The sequence below is a fragment of the Mustela nivalis genome, assembly GCF_964662115.1.
Source record: "Mustela nivalis genome assembly, chromosome: 16".
Lineage (NCBI taxonomy): Eukaryota > Metazoa > Chordata > Mammalia > Carnivora > Mustelidae > Mustela > Mustela nivalis.
The window spans coordinates 46,149,650-46,167,865 of record NC_139035.1 but is presented as its reverse complement, the minus strand read 5'-3'; the positions used below and the strand labels follow the sequence as shown (position 1 = coordinate 46,167,865).

Sequence of the window (18,216 nt, the reverse complement as noted above, 5' to 3'; positions counted from 1 at the left end):
CAAAATACATCTAGAATCTGAGCGCTTCTAATCACTTCCATGCTTGTGCCCTTCCCCAAGATAAGATTTAACTTCTCTGGCTTAGATTAGTCCATAATCTCATAATTGTTTTTGTTCAACCAAAAAGCCCGTGTGTTTGTTTCTCTTATTCAAATTTTATCACTCTTCTGCTCAGAATCTTTCAATGATCTTTCATTTGAGAATGATGGGTACCACCCTTATAATGGCCAGAGAACCAGTGTTTCCCTGTCAGATCTCAGTTTTTACTATCTTTCTTGTCCCTCTTTTCTAGAGACATTAGTCCACTTGCTGTTTCTCAAATCATTAGATGTGTGTCTATCTGAGATATATTTTACATATTTATTTTTGGTCTGTCTCCCCAGTTGGAATAACACCTTCATGACAGCTAGAATTTTTCTATTGGTTTCCTTGTTGAAACCGTAACACTTGGAATGGTTCTGTCACAGAGTAACCGTTCAATAAAATAATTGTCAAATAAATGAATAAAGTAATGGATGAGAAAATTATTATCGCAAATTTTCCATAAAAAATGATTGAGAATGAAATGGAGGATATAATTGGCTCAGTGATAGTTAACTTTGCCAGTTAGTGAGTCAACCATTTCACACTGCCAGAGTGGGTGATCTTTTATCTCTGTCACGTTTCCTTCCTAAATTTATGAGCCCCATTTACAGCATGAACACTACCAAACAGAAGTAATTTTAGTTGTGATTAGGATATGTACTTCCCAGAAAGTCCAATTTTAGTTGGTACTTTAGTGAGAGAAGTTTCTGGATCACATATTTTATAATAATAGGCTTGATTTTGGCTCACTAATAAATAATATGTTAAAATTCAGGTAAAGGGCCAACTATCAAAAAGTAATAATAAGTAACAACTCTACTACAGATATACTTAATAGTATTTTTTAATAGTGCCAATTTTGCAATCACCGCATTTGAGCTGTCTCTCTAATAAGAAGCAATGACCTTTGTATTTCACACAGAAAACTTAGGCTTTCGCAGTTATTTGCATGAATCCATATATCTCCTGACAAGATCCTTTGATTTATCTTTTATTCTTATAATATATAACCTAATTATTATAAAAGAGTAAACACATAAATTTAAATAAATATGTGTATATATGTATATATAAAGTGTGTATACAAAATTTTTAATTTTAAAATTATTTACATTCCTAGCAGACATAATTAAAAATAAACTCACATTTTAATATGCAAAATATAACTCTATCTTAAGATGTTAAAATACAATGGTTGGATTTCATGGAAAGTTTCAAGTAGTCCCAGCTGGCAATACTTTGCACCTTTGTAATTCCCCTCTTTCTACTTAGGAGAATAGCCTAAAGCAAAGCAGACACTTTGTGATTACAAGGAGAGAATCTTGGGGATTAAGTTCTACAGCTAAAAATGTTAGAATTAAAAAAAAAAAAAAATGGAATGAACTAGGTGCAGTGTTGAGTCAGACATGCTATACTAGATGCTGTGCCCCGGACTTCTCATTTATAAAATGGAGTGATGAAAATATTCAGGAGTTAGACGGTGGTGATGTTTTCACAAGACTGTGACTATGCCAAGAAACATTAAATCGTATGCAATAGATGGGTGGTTTGTATGGTACGTAAATTATGGCTCAATAAAGTTATTCTGGTGGACTACAGCATTTATGGTGACAGTTGTGAAGTAATTTTGCTGGTCAACCTTATTCAAAGAAAATCCTTAATTATGTGGAAAAATGTCTTCGACAACATTACCCTCTTTTGTAGTAAGGCAAAATTCATTAAAGTATATTGGGGAAATGTCATATTTTAAGGATCAATGAAATGCCTTTTTAACTTAGAGCAAAAGCAATTTATTCACTAAGGCAATATTGTATGCCAATAAATAATATTTACAGTGCAATTTAACCAGTCTATAATTAATGATGTATGTTAGCGTTGATGAGCCTCATTTTTATCATTTCTACAACAATAAAATGAGACTAGATATTCAGTTTTAAAGTTGCATCTCCATGACAAAGAGAGCTTGGAAAAATAATGAACCCTTGTGATGAGTTCTATAAATGTTCCATTGATTGGTGTTAAAGTCATTTTCAGTATTTTATTTAATTTCATTAAAATGAAATTACTTTTTTCAAAGAAAAACAATTTATTCATAAACCTGTTACATCTTTTCCATTGCACAAATTAAAGGTTTGTAAATAGAGAATAGAAATATTTTCATTCAGAACTTTAAGAAAATAGCTCCTCAGAAAATCTTACTATCTCAATAGAGCAGAGACATAATTAAAAATAAGGGAGTAAAATCTACCTGAAAATACTGCAGGGTATTTGTTATTTTCCAATTAGCAATTTACTCCATCTAGTATTAAATCCCAAGAAATTTAAAAAAAAAATTAAAGACTAAATCCCCAAAAAGAATTTTCCTTCTTGATTTATTTGATTTGACACTTCACTTAAATAACAATCAATTAACTTACTAGTTTTAAATAATCATATTTATAAGCACCACAGTAAAATTTACTTTGAAAATCAACACTTTGTCTAAAATACTAAATAAGGAATAAAAAAAGGTATGAAAAGCAATGTAACATTTGTCTCTTCAAATAAGAGTGGGGTGTGCTCACGGATTATATTTTCCTTGATCATCCAAGTCAAATACAAACTCTCTCATAGAAATATAAAACGGTCTTAGAACTTTCCCTCATCTACCTTGAAATGCATATAAAAAAGTGATTTCTTTTATATTACTCGCTAATTTTATCAAGTACTTTGTTATTTTATAGTAACTGTAAAGTTTAAATTTTGAGGTCAATCATGTACGTGTAGCTTTAAAATAAAAACTTACCGCAGGAAAAGAAAAAAAATGGTTTCAAGATCTCATACTAATGATTGTCATTATCCTGTGTTTTAAAGTTTTATTCGTTAAGTATCTTGAAAATAGACAGTGTCCTAATCCTAGACCTAACAAATGATGTAGACACTTAGAATTTAGGATGAAACAAATTATCTCAGGATTAGTTTAAAAAACACAGAAAATAACTGCCAGTTTTTTATATGTCTTAGACCACTTCCCCCCCCCACCTCCACCCCACCTCTTAACTGGTCTACATTTGTCTATCTATCTATCCATCTGTCTGCAGGTGAATACAACTCACACAAATACAAGTATAGGTACATATATAGCTATATACCTTGGCTTATTGTACTTCTAAATCACAGGACTGCACTTATATTAATGTTATTATTATTACTTTTTACAATGTAAAAATACATTATCTTAAAGAAAACATATACTTACTGCCCTCTAGAGGTATGAACCAGTAGTGTAATAAGTGTAGATGTTGCCGGGCATATACAGTTTAAAGCTAACATGGCGTATTTAAACTCTTCTTCACAAACAACGTGATCTGTTTGAAATAGAACAGGTAAATTAGAATAATTTACCCTGGGAGAGCACTAATTTAAAATAATATGAAAAATAAAACAGCAAATAAAATTACAGAAGTTTCCACATAAACACACTTAAGATATTTTTACGTGTGCAATTTTCCCCAGGAAAAATGTTTCATGAGAGTGAGTACTAGATTATGAGTTAAGTGGCCCCTTCTGTCTTTAATAAAATCGGCAGCCTTCAGCAAAGCGTTTATTTTTCCTGTGCTTCATCTGTACAAGGAGGTGAGAGGTAGATAGATAGTTTGAAGGTGCAGTATGGAAAACAATTCAGGGACTGTATAAAGTACCTTTTAATTCTGATAATTCTATAGTATGAAATGCAGTAGTATTGATTTAAAGCATTATTGATTTTTCAAATTCATGGTCACATGGCACACAGACTTAGAATTATTAAAAGACATGGTAGATAACATTTATATAGTGGTAATAGATTTTGTAGAATCAAAACAACTATGACTTCAGGCAATAAAAACTAATGCTAAAATACATTTAAATTAAAATTGTACTTTGACCTCAGGACCTACAGTCATAAATGCAAGAGATGATAGGATTCAATCAGGAAAGATATTAAGTGGCAGTTGAAGTCACTGACATAAAAACAAAAGAGTGTGCTATAAAGATGGGGCCACATGAGAGGTTGCAGGCCACATTAAAGAGAGGTGATGCTACTCAGCCCATGTCTATTACTTCATACAGCAATGAAGGCACAGACACCAGGTATCCAATTTTCCATAAAAGTCATATTTTAGAGAAGTGATTAAGATACTGTTTACTTGGGGGGGGGTGGACATTCCTTCCCAAGTAAACAATTACAGTTGGTATGAGAAATAAAGACAATGTGTAAAGTTCTAAAAAATAAATATTCCCAGAAAATAGTTTTAGCTACGTTAAGAAATAGACGGTTGAATTTGTAGGTGAGTTGGCTATCTACAGAATGAACACACAGGGGCCCCTGGGCGGAAGAATCAGTTAAGTACTGCAACTTCGCTCCTCACTTCTCAATGCCATATGATAGCCAAGGTTTATTGAACATGCCGCTAAAGTCTTCTCTGTCTTTCTCCACCTCCATTCCACTGTCCCTACTTGTTACAGGGTTCCAATCCTTATCCATAATTCTTAAGAGCCAGATATCAGCTTTTAGAATTATTATTATTATTATTATTATTATTATTATTATTTTAGAGTTTAGAAAGGCAATGTGCTTTATCTACCAGAATCTATGTAATACACCTAGGGAGCAACCTATGCTTTAACATACTATTATTCCTGCAGCTAAATGTGTGACTACTAAGTGGAAAAATAAAATTCAGTGTGGGGATTGCTACCAAATAATTTCAGGTCAGGTCTGATTTCACCACCAACAGAAATGCTTTTCTTTCTTTCTCTCTCCCATTCTTTTTTTTCTTTCTCCCTTTCCTTCCATACATACAATGAATCTTTATTCAAACTACGTTTATCTCTCACCTAGACAAATGCAAGAGCTTCTTAATTGCTTTTCATGCCTTCTAACTCTTCAGCATTTTATTACCCTTCCAAAATTGTGCTGTCCAATTAGAGCTGCCACTGCCCCATTTAAATACATTGAAATACACATAAAAGTTCAGTTGCTCCATCTTACTAGCCATCTTTTAACAGCAATAAAGTGCTCAAAAACATCTGTGGTAACCGCCTACAGTATCAGACAATGTAAATATGGAATATTTCTGTTATCACCAATAACTAGACAGTGCTATAAGCCAAACAAATTAATGACCTTCCATAAAATCCTAAAGCTTATAGGATATATTTCACATTCCTTAAAATGTCACTCATCCACTAGCAGAATTTGGTTAACCTTACAAGAATACTATACTACCTTTCCATGACTTTTATTAGTCACATCCCTCCTAAAATTGCTCATTAATAATAAGAGGAGGGGAGGCAGAACAGATGGGTGTACATGCAGGTTGGTAGGTAGATTGTATAGGTGGAAGTTTATGAAAATTCTGTTTTTCTTCTTATGGTTCTGTTTTCTTTGTGAAATTGGTGGAAATACTGAGTAAAGGAGAAGCTGGAGGTTAAGAGGAGAAAATACAGCATAGTTGCTTCAGAGAGTGGAAGAAGAAACAGAACAGTGAGACACAGAAATGATATCTGGCAGCTGCTGACCCTGAGAAATCATGGATCATGGATTTCAAGTGGGAATAGGCTGCACATTATCTTTTGTTTATTTTGTTTATTCAGGCTATATTCAAATGCATGGAAGTAAACACTACCTTCTGTCAAGAAGACCGAGAGAATTCACCACCAGTGACTTCTGACAAGTCTCACTAAAGGTCAATGAACTGAGGATGAATTAAAATAATGGATTATAATGGTGTGCTATGGAATTCAAACAGGTTAAGTAGAGAAGACGGCATCTGCCGTTGTCAACAATGATAAAAGTTTTGTAGAATCAATGCATTTTAAGTCCCGGTGTAGTCAAAAGATAGGTGGAGTTCTGTACTAGAGGATGTGAATTGGAATGAGAGGCAGTGGTCAGAAACAGGATCATCAGGAAGAGAGATTATGGAAGTGTTACATTAACAGTAATGACATGATCTGTGGATCCCTCTGGAAGCGGGTGCTGAAATAGGACGGTGAACAAGAACATTCAACATAGGGGAATTATAGGTACACAAGTCTAGGGCATTGAGAGAATCATTTTCATGACTATCAATATCATTAACTATTATGACCATACAGTGTTGGAAAGAATGAGTAAACTAGGAGACCAAGGGCTTTTCAGCTCTCTCTCTTTTTAATTTCTGCTACTTGTCTTTCTTTTCTGGGATATTTCCCAGTTGCAAACTGCCAATTTTTATAAAATAATTTTCTAATTTAAAATGTGAGACTTGGGGCGCCTGGGTGGCTCAGTGGGTTAAAGCCTCTGCCTTTGGCTCAGGTCATGATCCCAGGGTCCTCGGATCGAGCCCCGCGTCAGGCTCTCTGCTCGGCGGGGAGCCCACTTCCACCTCTCTCTCTGCCTGCCTTTCCTCCTATTTGTCATCTGTGTCTGTCAAATAAATAAATAAAATCTTAAAAAAAAATGTGAGACAATGTTATGTAAAATTTAGGTATATTGAATATGCATAATGGAGAATTACATCTGTAACAGAAATTGCTATTTTTTCTTATTATCCATTTTCCCCTCTGTATGCAGAAACAACATATCTATGGAAACATGTCTAGAGAAATGCTTGGAAGGGAGAAGAATACAAATGTGTGGTTGACAGGGCCTTGCTGATTTTAGTCAGGTGTACATAAAGAGACGACCCGAGGTAAGAACTGATCACTTTGGAAGCAGAGAGAGAAAGGAACAAAGCTATCTTAAACAGGGCATTATTTCTTACAGCCAGAAAGCTAAATCAAGCGTCCAAGAAAGAATCTGGACAGTTGCAGAACCGAAAAAGTGACCCATACCCTGAACAGCAGGAGATGATACTCTCTCAGAGTCTTTAGGAGAGGCCTTCCACTAAGACTTCTCCCAAACCAATACAGCCAGGCCTGTGGCAAGAATCGGATTAAAGTACTGTTTTCCCACTCAAACTTATCTATTTTAGATGATGGCAAGGTAGCTGTCATTACAATCAAGAAGAAGATATGAGCAGGGCAACAATAACCAGTAAACACAGCAGGTTTAAGAAAGTCCTTGGAGAAGAACTTAGAGCACAATTATTGACACATGGGAAGGAATGAAAGAAATCTGCTCCAATCTGAACTTTTTCTGGGGCCACAGAGAATAGTCAATAAAGAATATCTTTGAATAGACATGAAAAGACAAAGGAGTTACTCCTTAAGAGCAGAATGAGTGTCTAATAAGGAATTTATTCTAGGTCTCTACCATTCATGTCTGACAGGATTTCTTCATTGCTATGGACCAATGACTGCTGTGTGTCTCCAGTTCTTCCTTTTTCTAAACACCGATATTTTACCAAAATTATCTTGTTTCACTATTCTATATGCATAAGCAGTAGGGGTAGAGGTAGCTAACTAATTTATTAGCATGTGTGTTGCCAGACCATGAGAAGCCACACCTACAACTGACTTTGCATTATCCAGAAGTCCTGGGTTTTGAGCTGGATGCAATAATTGATAAAGCTCTGGGGAGTGTTTTTCATATAAATAGATGAATCTCTCAATATATAGGGAAAATATTGTACAGGACTACTAGGTGTATAAGGATCTGGACTGTGGCTGAAACTGCTTTCACCCATGTTCATTCCGTCCTTCTTCCTTTGAGTAAGAGAAGCTCTTATTTCCTCTCACCCATCCCCCAACTGTCACTGGGTGCATGGTTGCCCAGGTAGAAATTACATTTTCCAGCTTCCCTTTAGTGAAATATCGTCACTTCACTAGGTCCGTCCAGCTACTGTCTTATTTTTTTGTAGACAAAACCACCTTTCCCAAACTCTTTCCTTCTTGTTGGTGAGACCACATAATGGCAAAACTCCATCTCGATTATGCGGAGGTAATTCCTTAGCAATGATAGAATCGATCCCTTTTTTTTTCTTTATAGTGTCTAATTTTCCTCCCTTGTTGAAGAAAGCATGTCCTCTTTCAAAATGATGTGCATTTCATGTCTTCTTCTCATCCTTTTACAGTTTCTGTGTATCTGTTTTGATTTAGAACCTTGTTGTTTGTGGCTCATGTTAAAGCATGAGCACAGGAGATCAAGTGTTGTCACTACTGAGTGTGCCAAGCCATGGGCAGATACTGATCCCTCTGAGCCTAATTTGCCTGATTTTTAAAATGTGAATAGTAACTGTATGTGCCTTATAGGATTTTCTGAGAAGAAAGGTAGACAATGAGTATGAAATGCTGTTCAGAATTCTAAACAAGTACATAACCTCACAATCATGCTTATTAAAAACAAAGACTTCAATAAACTATCTTGAAATAATGCCAATAATACATTTTTAAAAACATAAGTAGCAAAGCAATATAGCATACATTTATTGTTCTGGAATTAAAACACAATCGTAGTTTTATAAAAATGCTGACTTCTGGGTGTAAGCTTATATGCTCATATGTATGTCTGAATAAGCACAGAAAATTTTAAGAGCAGGAATCAAACTATTAACAGTAGCTAACTCAATGAGTAGGCAAATTTTCAAAAAGTATGACATAAAATAGTAGGGATTATGTGAGATTCGTGGTTTCTTTTTATTGCTATATTATTATTTTTAATCTAAGGGGCTTTTAAGATAAGCACTTAGAATTAAAGATACAAGTTTATAGATACTTATGAATCAAATCTGTTTTCAAATCCCTTTTACTTTAAGGAAAATAAAATTGTTAATTACATTTTAACAAGTCAGAATCTTTTTTTAAAGTCTGCCTCAGTGTTTTCTGAGCTCCTGTATGATTTAAAATACTAGAAGCTTCTTCTATGCAGTTGCTAGGTAACAGATCTTTGGAAAGCAGTAACAACAGTGGAAAATGCACTAAACCAATGCAGGGTTGTGATTTACAGAAATCAAATATCCTTTGGAAAAGAGCTTTAAAACAGGAACACCAAACAGGGTAAATTTTAAAAACTGCTATTTGTTTTCATTTTATGGGGATATGTTTATTACATAAACTGAGTGAACAAATTGTGTTATAAAATATCTCACATATTCTTTGCTTATTAGACTGTTTATAAGCATGAGAGGGTCGATTGCTATGAAAATTGCTTTTTTTTTTCCTTAGAGGAGAATGGATAATCTCTAACAATTGAACATGATTTTGACCCTGTCTCTTTAATCAATACAATAACCAATTGGTGAATGTGTGTGTGTGTTGCGTGTGTGTGTGTGTGCACACACACATGAGTGATCATACAACAAAGACTTTTGCCAGTTCCAGGATAGTGAGCCGTTCAACCACAACAAATCTAAGAATAGGCTTAAGTGAACCTTTAAAAGTCATTTAGTTTCACAGTATCTAAATATAAGAATGCTTATTAAACATAGAGAATTCAGCTCCATTTGAGATTGGCAGCACCCTAAAAAACAGATTTATTACATCTCAATAATATAAAGTATGAGAAGCTTGCTTGATTTTCCAATTGCTTGAATCCTTGCATTATCTTAATGTTGCAGGTTTTAATGTATCATATTAATTAAGTGCTCAGGAGAATCAAGTTTCCTGTATTCTAGAGCAGAACAGTTAATTCTATTAACCTCTGTTGCTTTGAAATATGTCAGAAATATAGCAGTTTTAATATTTTTTTGAAAAATTAGTGTCTTCAGAACTTAAGGAGTCAATCCCATTTACAATTGCACCCAAAACCATAAGATACCTAGGAATAAACCTAACCAAAGAGGCACAGAATCTATACTCAGAAAACTATAAAGTATTCATGAAAGAAATTGAGGAAGACACAAAGAAATGGAAAAATGTTCCATGCTCCTGGATTGGAAGAATAAATATTGTGAAAATGTCTATGCTACCTAAAGCAATCTACACATTTAGTGCAATTCCTATCAAAGTACCATCCATCTTTTTCAAAGAAATGGAACAAATAATTCTAAAATTTATATGGAACCAGAAAAGACCTAGATTAGCCAAAGGGATATTAAAAAAGAAAGCCAACATTGGTGGCATCACAATTCCGGACTTCAAGCTCTATTACAAAGCTGTCATCATCAAGACAGCATGGTACTGGCACAAAAACAGATACATAGATCAATGGAACAGAATAGAGAGCCCAGAAATAGACCCTCAACTCTACGGTCAACTAATCTTCGACAAAGCAGGAAAGACTGTCCAATGGAAAAAAGACAGCCTCTTCAATAAATGGTGCTGGGAAAATTGGACAGCCACATGCAGAAAAAATGAAATTGGACCATTTCCTTACACCACACACAAAAATAGACTCAAAATGGATGAAGGACCTCAATGTGCGAAAGGAATCCATCAAAATCCTTGAGGAGAACACAGGCAGCAACCTCTTCGACCTCAGCCGCAGCAACATCTTCCTAGGAACAACGCCAAAGGCAAGGGAAGCAAGGGCAAAAATGAACTATTGGGATTTCATCAAGATCGAAAGCTTTAGCACAGCAAAGGAAACAGTTAACAAAATCAAAAGACAACTGACAGAATGGGAGAAGATATTTGCAAACGACATATCAGATAAAGGACTAGTGTCCAGAATCTATAAAGAACTTAGCAAACTCAACACCCAAAGAACAAATAATCCAATCAAGAAATGGGCAGAGGACATGAACAGACATTTCTGCAAAGAAGACATCCAGATGGCCAACAGACACATGAAAAAGTGCTCCATATCACTCGGCATCAGGGAAATACAAATCAAAACCACAATGAGATATTACCTCACACCAGTCAGAATGGCTAAAATCAACAAGTCAGGAAATGACAGATGCTGGCGAGGATGCGGAGAAAGGGGAACACTCCTACACTGTTGGTGGGAATGCAAGCTGGTGCAGCCACTCTGGAAAACAGCATGGAGGTTCCTCAAAATGTTGAAAATAGAACTGCCCTATGACCTAGCAATTGCACTATTGGGTATTTACCATAAAGATACAAACATAGTGATCCAAAGGGGCACATGCACCCAAATGTTTATAGCAGCAATGTCCACAATAGCCAAACTATGGAAAGAACCTAGATGTCCATCAACAGATGAATGGATCAAGAAGATGTGGTATATATACACAATGGAATACTATGCAGCCATCAAAAGAAATGAAATCTTGCCATTTGCGACAATATGGATGGAACTAGAGCGTATCATGCTTAGTGAAATAAGTCAAGCAGAGAAAGACAACTATCATATGATCTCCCTGATATGAGGAAGTGGTGATGCAACATGGGGGCTTAAGTGGGTAGGAGAAGAATAAATGAAACAAGATGGGATTGGGAGGGAGACAAACCATAAGTGACTCTTAATCTCAAAAAACAAACTGAGGGTTGCTGTGGGGAGGGGGTTTGGGAGAAGGGGGTGGGATTATGGACATTGGGGAGGGTATGTGCTTTGGTGAGTGCTGTGAAGTGTGTAAACCTGGTGATTCACAGACCTGTACCCCTGGGGATAAAAATATATGTTTATAAAAAATTAAAAATTAAAAAAAAAATTAGTGTCTCAGGGCTCTGATTTCTTGGGGTTCTAACAATGTATTGTCTCCTCACTAGCTCATGATAGTTATTGAGAGTTAAGAATATAGTTATTGAATCATCTTAATAGTAATAATAATACCAAACAATATTTTAGTTTCTATGCTAAGTGATTGTATATATATTATTAAAACTCACAAAAGCTCTATGATGAATATGGTGTTAAACCATCTTCAGATAACAAATCAGATGTTCAGAAGTAAAATAATTTGTCTAAATCCATTATTATTAATTTAAATTCAAACTACTGACAGAGAACTCAACAAAAATTAAACAACTTTAAAACTGATTAAACAAACGGATTAAAATAAGTGATATATTCTAGTGGTTTTCCTTTGTCCTGAACCCACTTTAAGGATTACTGCTTGCTATCAGATGGACAAATGACTCAAACAGCCACTAAATTAAACTGATAACTGAAAAAAATATAACCACTATGTTCCCCAAACACCCATCATTTAATTGGGCAGTTTGGAAGGAATGAAGTCAAACTTGACCTTGAAATCAATTTTGTTACTTTGCAATCACACACACACAAATTGCAGCTAGACTAAAATGATTTGAGTCACTGATTCAAAGGGATTTGGAAAGCTCTCTAGATTCATTAGTAGCAAATATACTGTTACACTGTGATAAATGTTACAAAAAAAATGATAGGAGATATAAAAGGACACCTTTCCTGCCCTGGAGCAAATGGAAAAAAAGCATTCCAAGGAGGTGATGTTTAAAGGAAGATTTTAAGGATAATTAAGAATAAGTTATTTGAACGGTAAAGAAAGTGGACAAAAGTAATTTTCTTAAAACAACATGCAAGGGACTGGAAGAGATTATGCTGAGTGAAATAGGTCAAACAGGGCCCCTGGGTGGTTCAGGGGGTTAAAGCCTCTGCCTTTAACTCAGGTCAGGATCCCAGGGTCCTGGGATGGAGCCCCACATTGGGCTCTCTGCTCAGCGGGGAGCCTGCTTCCTCCTCTCTCTCTGCCTGCCTCTCTGCCTACTTGTGATCTGTGTCTGTCAAATAAATAAATAAAAACTTAAAAAAAAAATAAAGAAATAGGCCACACAGAGAGAGTCAATTATCATATAGTTTCACTCACTTATGGAGCAGAAGGAATAACACGGAAGACACTGGGAGATGGAGAAGAGAAGGGAGTTGGGGGAAATCGGAGAGGGAGACAAACCACGAGAGACTGTGCACTGTGAGAAACAAGTGAGGGTTTCGGAGGGGGTGGGGCCGGTGAGCCTGGTGGTGGGTATTATGGAGGCATGTACTTCACGGAGCACTGGGTGTGGCACATAAACAATGAATTTTGGAACACTGAAATAAAATAAAATAAAATTTAATTTAATTAAAAAAATCAGAGAGGTAGAAGGATATTTAAATTTTTAAGGAAAATTAACAACAAAAAAGGTCTGAAGATTAAGGAGAGAAAACATTACAAAGTTGCTGACAGAGCACAGGCAATGGGATCCGGTATAGAGATGAGAAGAAAACTGTGTTATAATAGAAGAAAAGCAGGAAGTAGTAAGTGAAAACAAAGCAACATTTGGAAAAATGAGATAAAGTCTTAAATTGTAACACAAGAGTGGAAATATTTTGATAAGAAAAAAACCCACACTGTTAAGGGCCTCCCAGCTGCCCAAGTGAGTTTGCGGAAACATGAATCAGACCTACTAAGTGATTTCTTTCTTTCTTTCTTTCTTTCTTTTTTTCTCCAGCAAAGTTCATGAGGCCAAGGAGCAGGAAAAGGGAATCCATCTACATAGGATTTTGTTTGTTTTTTTTCCAATCTGGAGCCATAAAAATGAAGGGAATTAGTATAGTATTATGAGTTTGGTTGAAATAACAACCCACAGAGTTTGGTTTGTTGAAAGAGGGCAGAAGAGAAGAAAGGAAGGGGAGGCCTTGGGAGAATCCACACGGATGATGCTTTGGAGCAATGCTCCTCAGCTCTTTGTGATAAAGAACCAGTATTTTTTTTTCTTTTTTTAATTTCCAACCCACTGCAGACACTTATGTCGTTCTATTGTACATGACTGGCACAGAATTCACGCCACCCATGACTCATCTATGATTCTGATAGCAGTCTACTCACTTTCCAAAGAGATAACACACTGATGGTGCACTTGGATGTCACAGTGACACTGAACTGCTATCAAAGTTGCTAAATGCTTACTTTCAATTGCTGTACTTAACTTGTAGCCTAGCAAACATCTGCAGCCTGACACTGGTCTTTGATCGGCACTTAATAGCACTGCATTAAAAGTCTTCAGGAGGCAGAAGGAGCGTGTTTAGGTGGTAATGGAAGGTTGAATAAACAAAACAGAAACAAAGAAGAGTGAGTGAGCTTTGAAGAATACAGATAAGCCTGGAAGCATCTGGGATGATGTCGAAGTGCAGGTATATCCATTATATGGTTCTTTCACTCTAAATCTCCAGGAATTCTTGTCAAACTGGAAAATGGATCTTCTGAATCAAGCATTCTATGAAGTTTAAAATATAGTTTCTTAGCACTTATAAAAATGTATGATAAAGTAGGAAAATGTAAGTGTTGTCCTGTGCTCGATTTAAAGGGTCATGAAATTTGCAGTCACAAGAGATGGATGAGTCAGAATCCCATGTGTTTAAGCAGGAGTCTTTAGGCAACTATGCTTAGTATCGTATTAGACAAATACCTTTAGTCATTTACTTCTGTCTTATAACAATACAAACTTCAGGTTGAAATAACACAGGGCAGCATGCAGTAAACTATAGTCTCATACCAAGTAAATAGTTTTGTTTTATAAAAATAAATAAGTGGAAATAGAGCTTATATGACTGCACACCTTTCCCTTACCAATAAGGGAGGATGCTACAATTTACCTGATCTTCCCAGAGACATGACAACCCACAGCCATATTTATAGCTGTTATGTGTAATCTGTGACAGTTGTTTTTTTGAGAGTGTCATTACTCTGGACAAAATTGCAAAGGAAGTTCTCACATCATCACTTATAGTAGACATTTAGTACATACTTATTAGCAACTGCTTGCCTTTTGACAGTCTCCCATAACTAAACCTTTACCTTTCCTTCCAAAATGATTTTACTAAATGAAAAATGATAGATGATAGATACATAGGTAGACAGATAGATGCTACTCTCAACTAGATGGTCATCTAACAATCTGAACAAAGTAAAAGTACAAAAGAAGACTGAAATTTCAGTTTTACCAGGAGACATATGCAACTTAAAAGGAATTCCTCAATGCAAAGGGAGTTTGATTTAATGGGTAATTAAGCCAAATGTTAGGTCTAAATGAGTCCTTGCCCACTTGGGTGTTCTTCTTCTTCAGCTCCTACAATTCTTCAACATAATGTTCATATCAACAGATTCCAAGAAATAACATAAGTTGGGCATTTCAGTCATTCACGCTTCACCCACTCTTTTTTGACCTTAAGGGATAATTCTAGGGGTTCCTACAAATTCCGTCTTACAGAAAGTAACTTTTGGAAAAGTAAACTGATTTGAAGTATTAAGAGATGAATCCATGAACAATCTAGAGGCAAAAAGCACAAAGGTACAAAAAATAGACAAAATTTTTGTTAGTTAAAAGCACCATAAATGCAATCCAAAGACAACTTGCAAACTGAAAAAAAAAATGCAATTTTTAAAATGCCAAAACGTTCATAATTTTAGAATATGAGAAATCTCTATAATTCACTAAGAGAAAAATAGTCATCTCTGTAGAAAATAAGAGTACAGGGATGTATTTTATATATGAATGAATAGAGAAGTTAAATGGGCAATAGATACATGAAAATGTGCAACTCTCTTAGAAATCAAAAACTGAAAATCAAAATAAATTAAACTATTAGACAATACCACATATCTCTTAGCAGCACACATTTTAGAGACAGAGAACATGGATTAAATACCTGTTTCTACCACCTAGTGCAGCATCATCAACACTTCACCTAATATCTTTGTGTCTCCATTTCCTTATTTGTAAAATGAGAATATTGTTGACTCTTGAACAACACAGGGGTCAGGAGAACCAACCTTATGCGTAGATGGCAAATCCACATAGAACATTTGACTGCCCTAAAACTTAGCTATCAATCATCTATCATTAACTAGAAGCATTGCCAAAAGCATAAACCGTGGATTAACACATATATTGTATATTATATGTACTATATACTGTGTTTTTACAACAAAATAAGCTAAAGAAAAGAAAATGATAAGAAAAATACAATTAGAGTGCTGTACTGTATTTATTGGGGAAATATGCACATATAAGCAGACTCCTGTAGTTCAAATGCATGTTGGTCAAGAGTCAACCATAATGAAATCTATCTATGGTAGCAAGTGTCCTGGAGTAATAATGGCTCTTGTATCCTGGTATTCACAGAACAGGGCTGATCTGTGTAACCAATAGGATATTGTGGAAGTTTCAGGGTGGGACGGTGAGGGTTATGTCACAAAAGAGATTATGGTTTCTGCCTTGCTCTCTTATAGGTCAATGTTTTCTGGAGGAAGCCAGCAGCCGCATCATAAGAACACTCAAGTAGCCATAAGGAAAAGTCCAAGAGGTAAAGAACTGAAGCCTCCTGCAATGGCCAGCACTATCTTGCCAACCATGGGAGTCAAGAATGAACCACACCAGAAGCAGATCTTCCTGCCCAAGTCAATCTCTCATGTAACAGTAGTCCCAGCTGACACCTTCACTGCAACACTGACCATTAGTCCTCTTACATTCCTGATCCACAGAAACTGTGAGATAATAAATGTGTTATTTACACCAAAAAGCTTTGGGATTGGTATGGTTACACAGCATTAGATAACTAACACATGACTTTACAAGGTGGTGATGAAAATTAATTCAGTTAATCTACAAAAAGTGCTTTGGAACGGTAGTCCAGGGCACCTGAGGGGCTCAATTAAGCATCTGACTCTTGATTTTGGCTCAGGTTGTGATTTTAGGGTCATGAGATCAGGCATGGAGCCTACTAAAGAGTCTTTCTTTCCCTTTCTTAAAAAAACAAAAAACAAAGCAAAACAAAACAAAACAAAAAAATTATTCCTTGCACATAATAAGCACTATATAAATGCTGACTGCCACTATCAGTATAATACTACTAATAATGTTCTTAATATTATTTTTCATTTGCCCAAGGGGCAAGAGTTAAAGGAATATTGCCCACTTTTGCAAAAGTAAGTTATACATTTCTGAAGAGCAAATTAGCATTGTGTATTAAAAATCAGAGAAGACCCCATACTATTTAACCTAGAAGTTACACTAGGTAATCATCTGAAGTTTATCACACAAGTTCAAGAAAACCTCTTTTATGATATTGAGTATGTATATATGTACATAGGTATGTATGTAAGTACGTATTTATTTTAGTCCTGGACAAGACTGAGTCGTAGTCAGCTGAAAAACAGAGAACGTTGAATACACACAATCCACAGAGGAATGGATTTTCTCAAAATTATTAATCTACATTTTCAAGATGTTACAAATTTCTTTTCCTTATTTTCAAACACATACACTTCCAAAATTTGTTGGAAATAACATCTCAGCTCTTTACATTCACCTTGGTGATTTTTTAAAAATGGTTATTACTTTTTAAATTTGCCTTATTTTTCACTCATCATTGGAAGCTGAGTTAACATTCAAGAAGGAAATAGCTACTGATTTATCTTCAGTTTTAGTTTGTATAAATATAAGGATACAAAATAGCTAATGGCTTAAATGAGAACTTGGCACGAATGAAACTGTTATAATATTAAAATATTAAATGGCATTTGTCACAGGTTATAAAATATAACAATATGCTAATTGCACAATTTCATAAATTTACATACATTATCTTTTACCACCCTAATGAAATTTCAGCTCCTACAAATTATTATAGTCTGTAAAACATAACCCCCAGTCATAATTAAGTGAATAACACACTCCGTCCTTACATATTACCATTCACAAATGTTTTTAAGGCATTAATTATACTTGATAAATTGGACCTTGTGGGATAAAATGTAAAAATGTAAAATCTATAAATAAATTTAAAAACAACTATTATCAGCAAAACCACCTTCTAGCTAGTATAATGCTTCTATATACAAATGAAATATAATTCATTATATGGGAACTATATTAATAAAATTGTTATCCTACTTTAAGGAATTGCATATCTTATTCCATATATACTGACCTTCATTTTAATATAATTTCTAATAAGGACTATGGTTGGATAATACATATACACCTCACATCTACATATCTCATATATCTATTCTCATATTGCTAGACATTTTGCTTCTTTCTACATTTATTCTTATAATAAATAAAACTGAAATAAAGGTACTTTTTTTTTTAAAGATTTTATTTATTTATTTGAATAGAGATCACAAGTAGAGAGGCAGGTGGAGAGAGAGGAGGAAGCAGGTCCCCTGCTGAGCAGAGAGCCCAATGAGAGACTCGATCCCAGAACCCTGAGATCATGACCTAAGCAGAAGGCAGAGGCTTAACCCACTGAGCCACCCAGGCACCCCATAGAGGTCCTTTATTTAAATGTTGTGTGTAGGGCGCCTGGGTGGCTCAGTGGGTTAA

The 18,216-nt window shown here is 35.2% G+C and overlaps 1 protein-coding gene across 6 annotated transcripts in view; it reads right to left on the bottom strand.

The window, feature by feature from the left end:
- The window catches only part of KCNT2 (potassium sodium-activated channel subfamily T member 2), a 344,584-nt gene that overhangs the window by 125,349 nt on the left and 201,019 nt on the right, over nucleotides 1–18,216 (bottom strand). For all 6 annotated transcript variants that reach the window (XM_082703085.1, XM_082703087.1, XM_082703086.1 and 3 more), the window contains exon 14: nucleotides 3,323–3,431. In XM_082703085.1, the coding sequence (XP_082559211.1) occupies nucleotides 3,323–3,431 (109 nt within the window). The remainder of the gene's footprint in view (nucleotides 1–3,322; nucleotides 3,432–18,216) is intronic.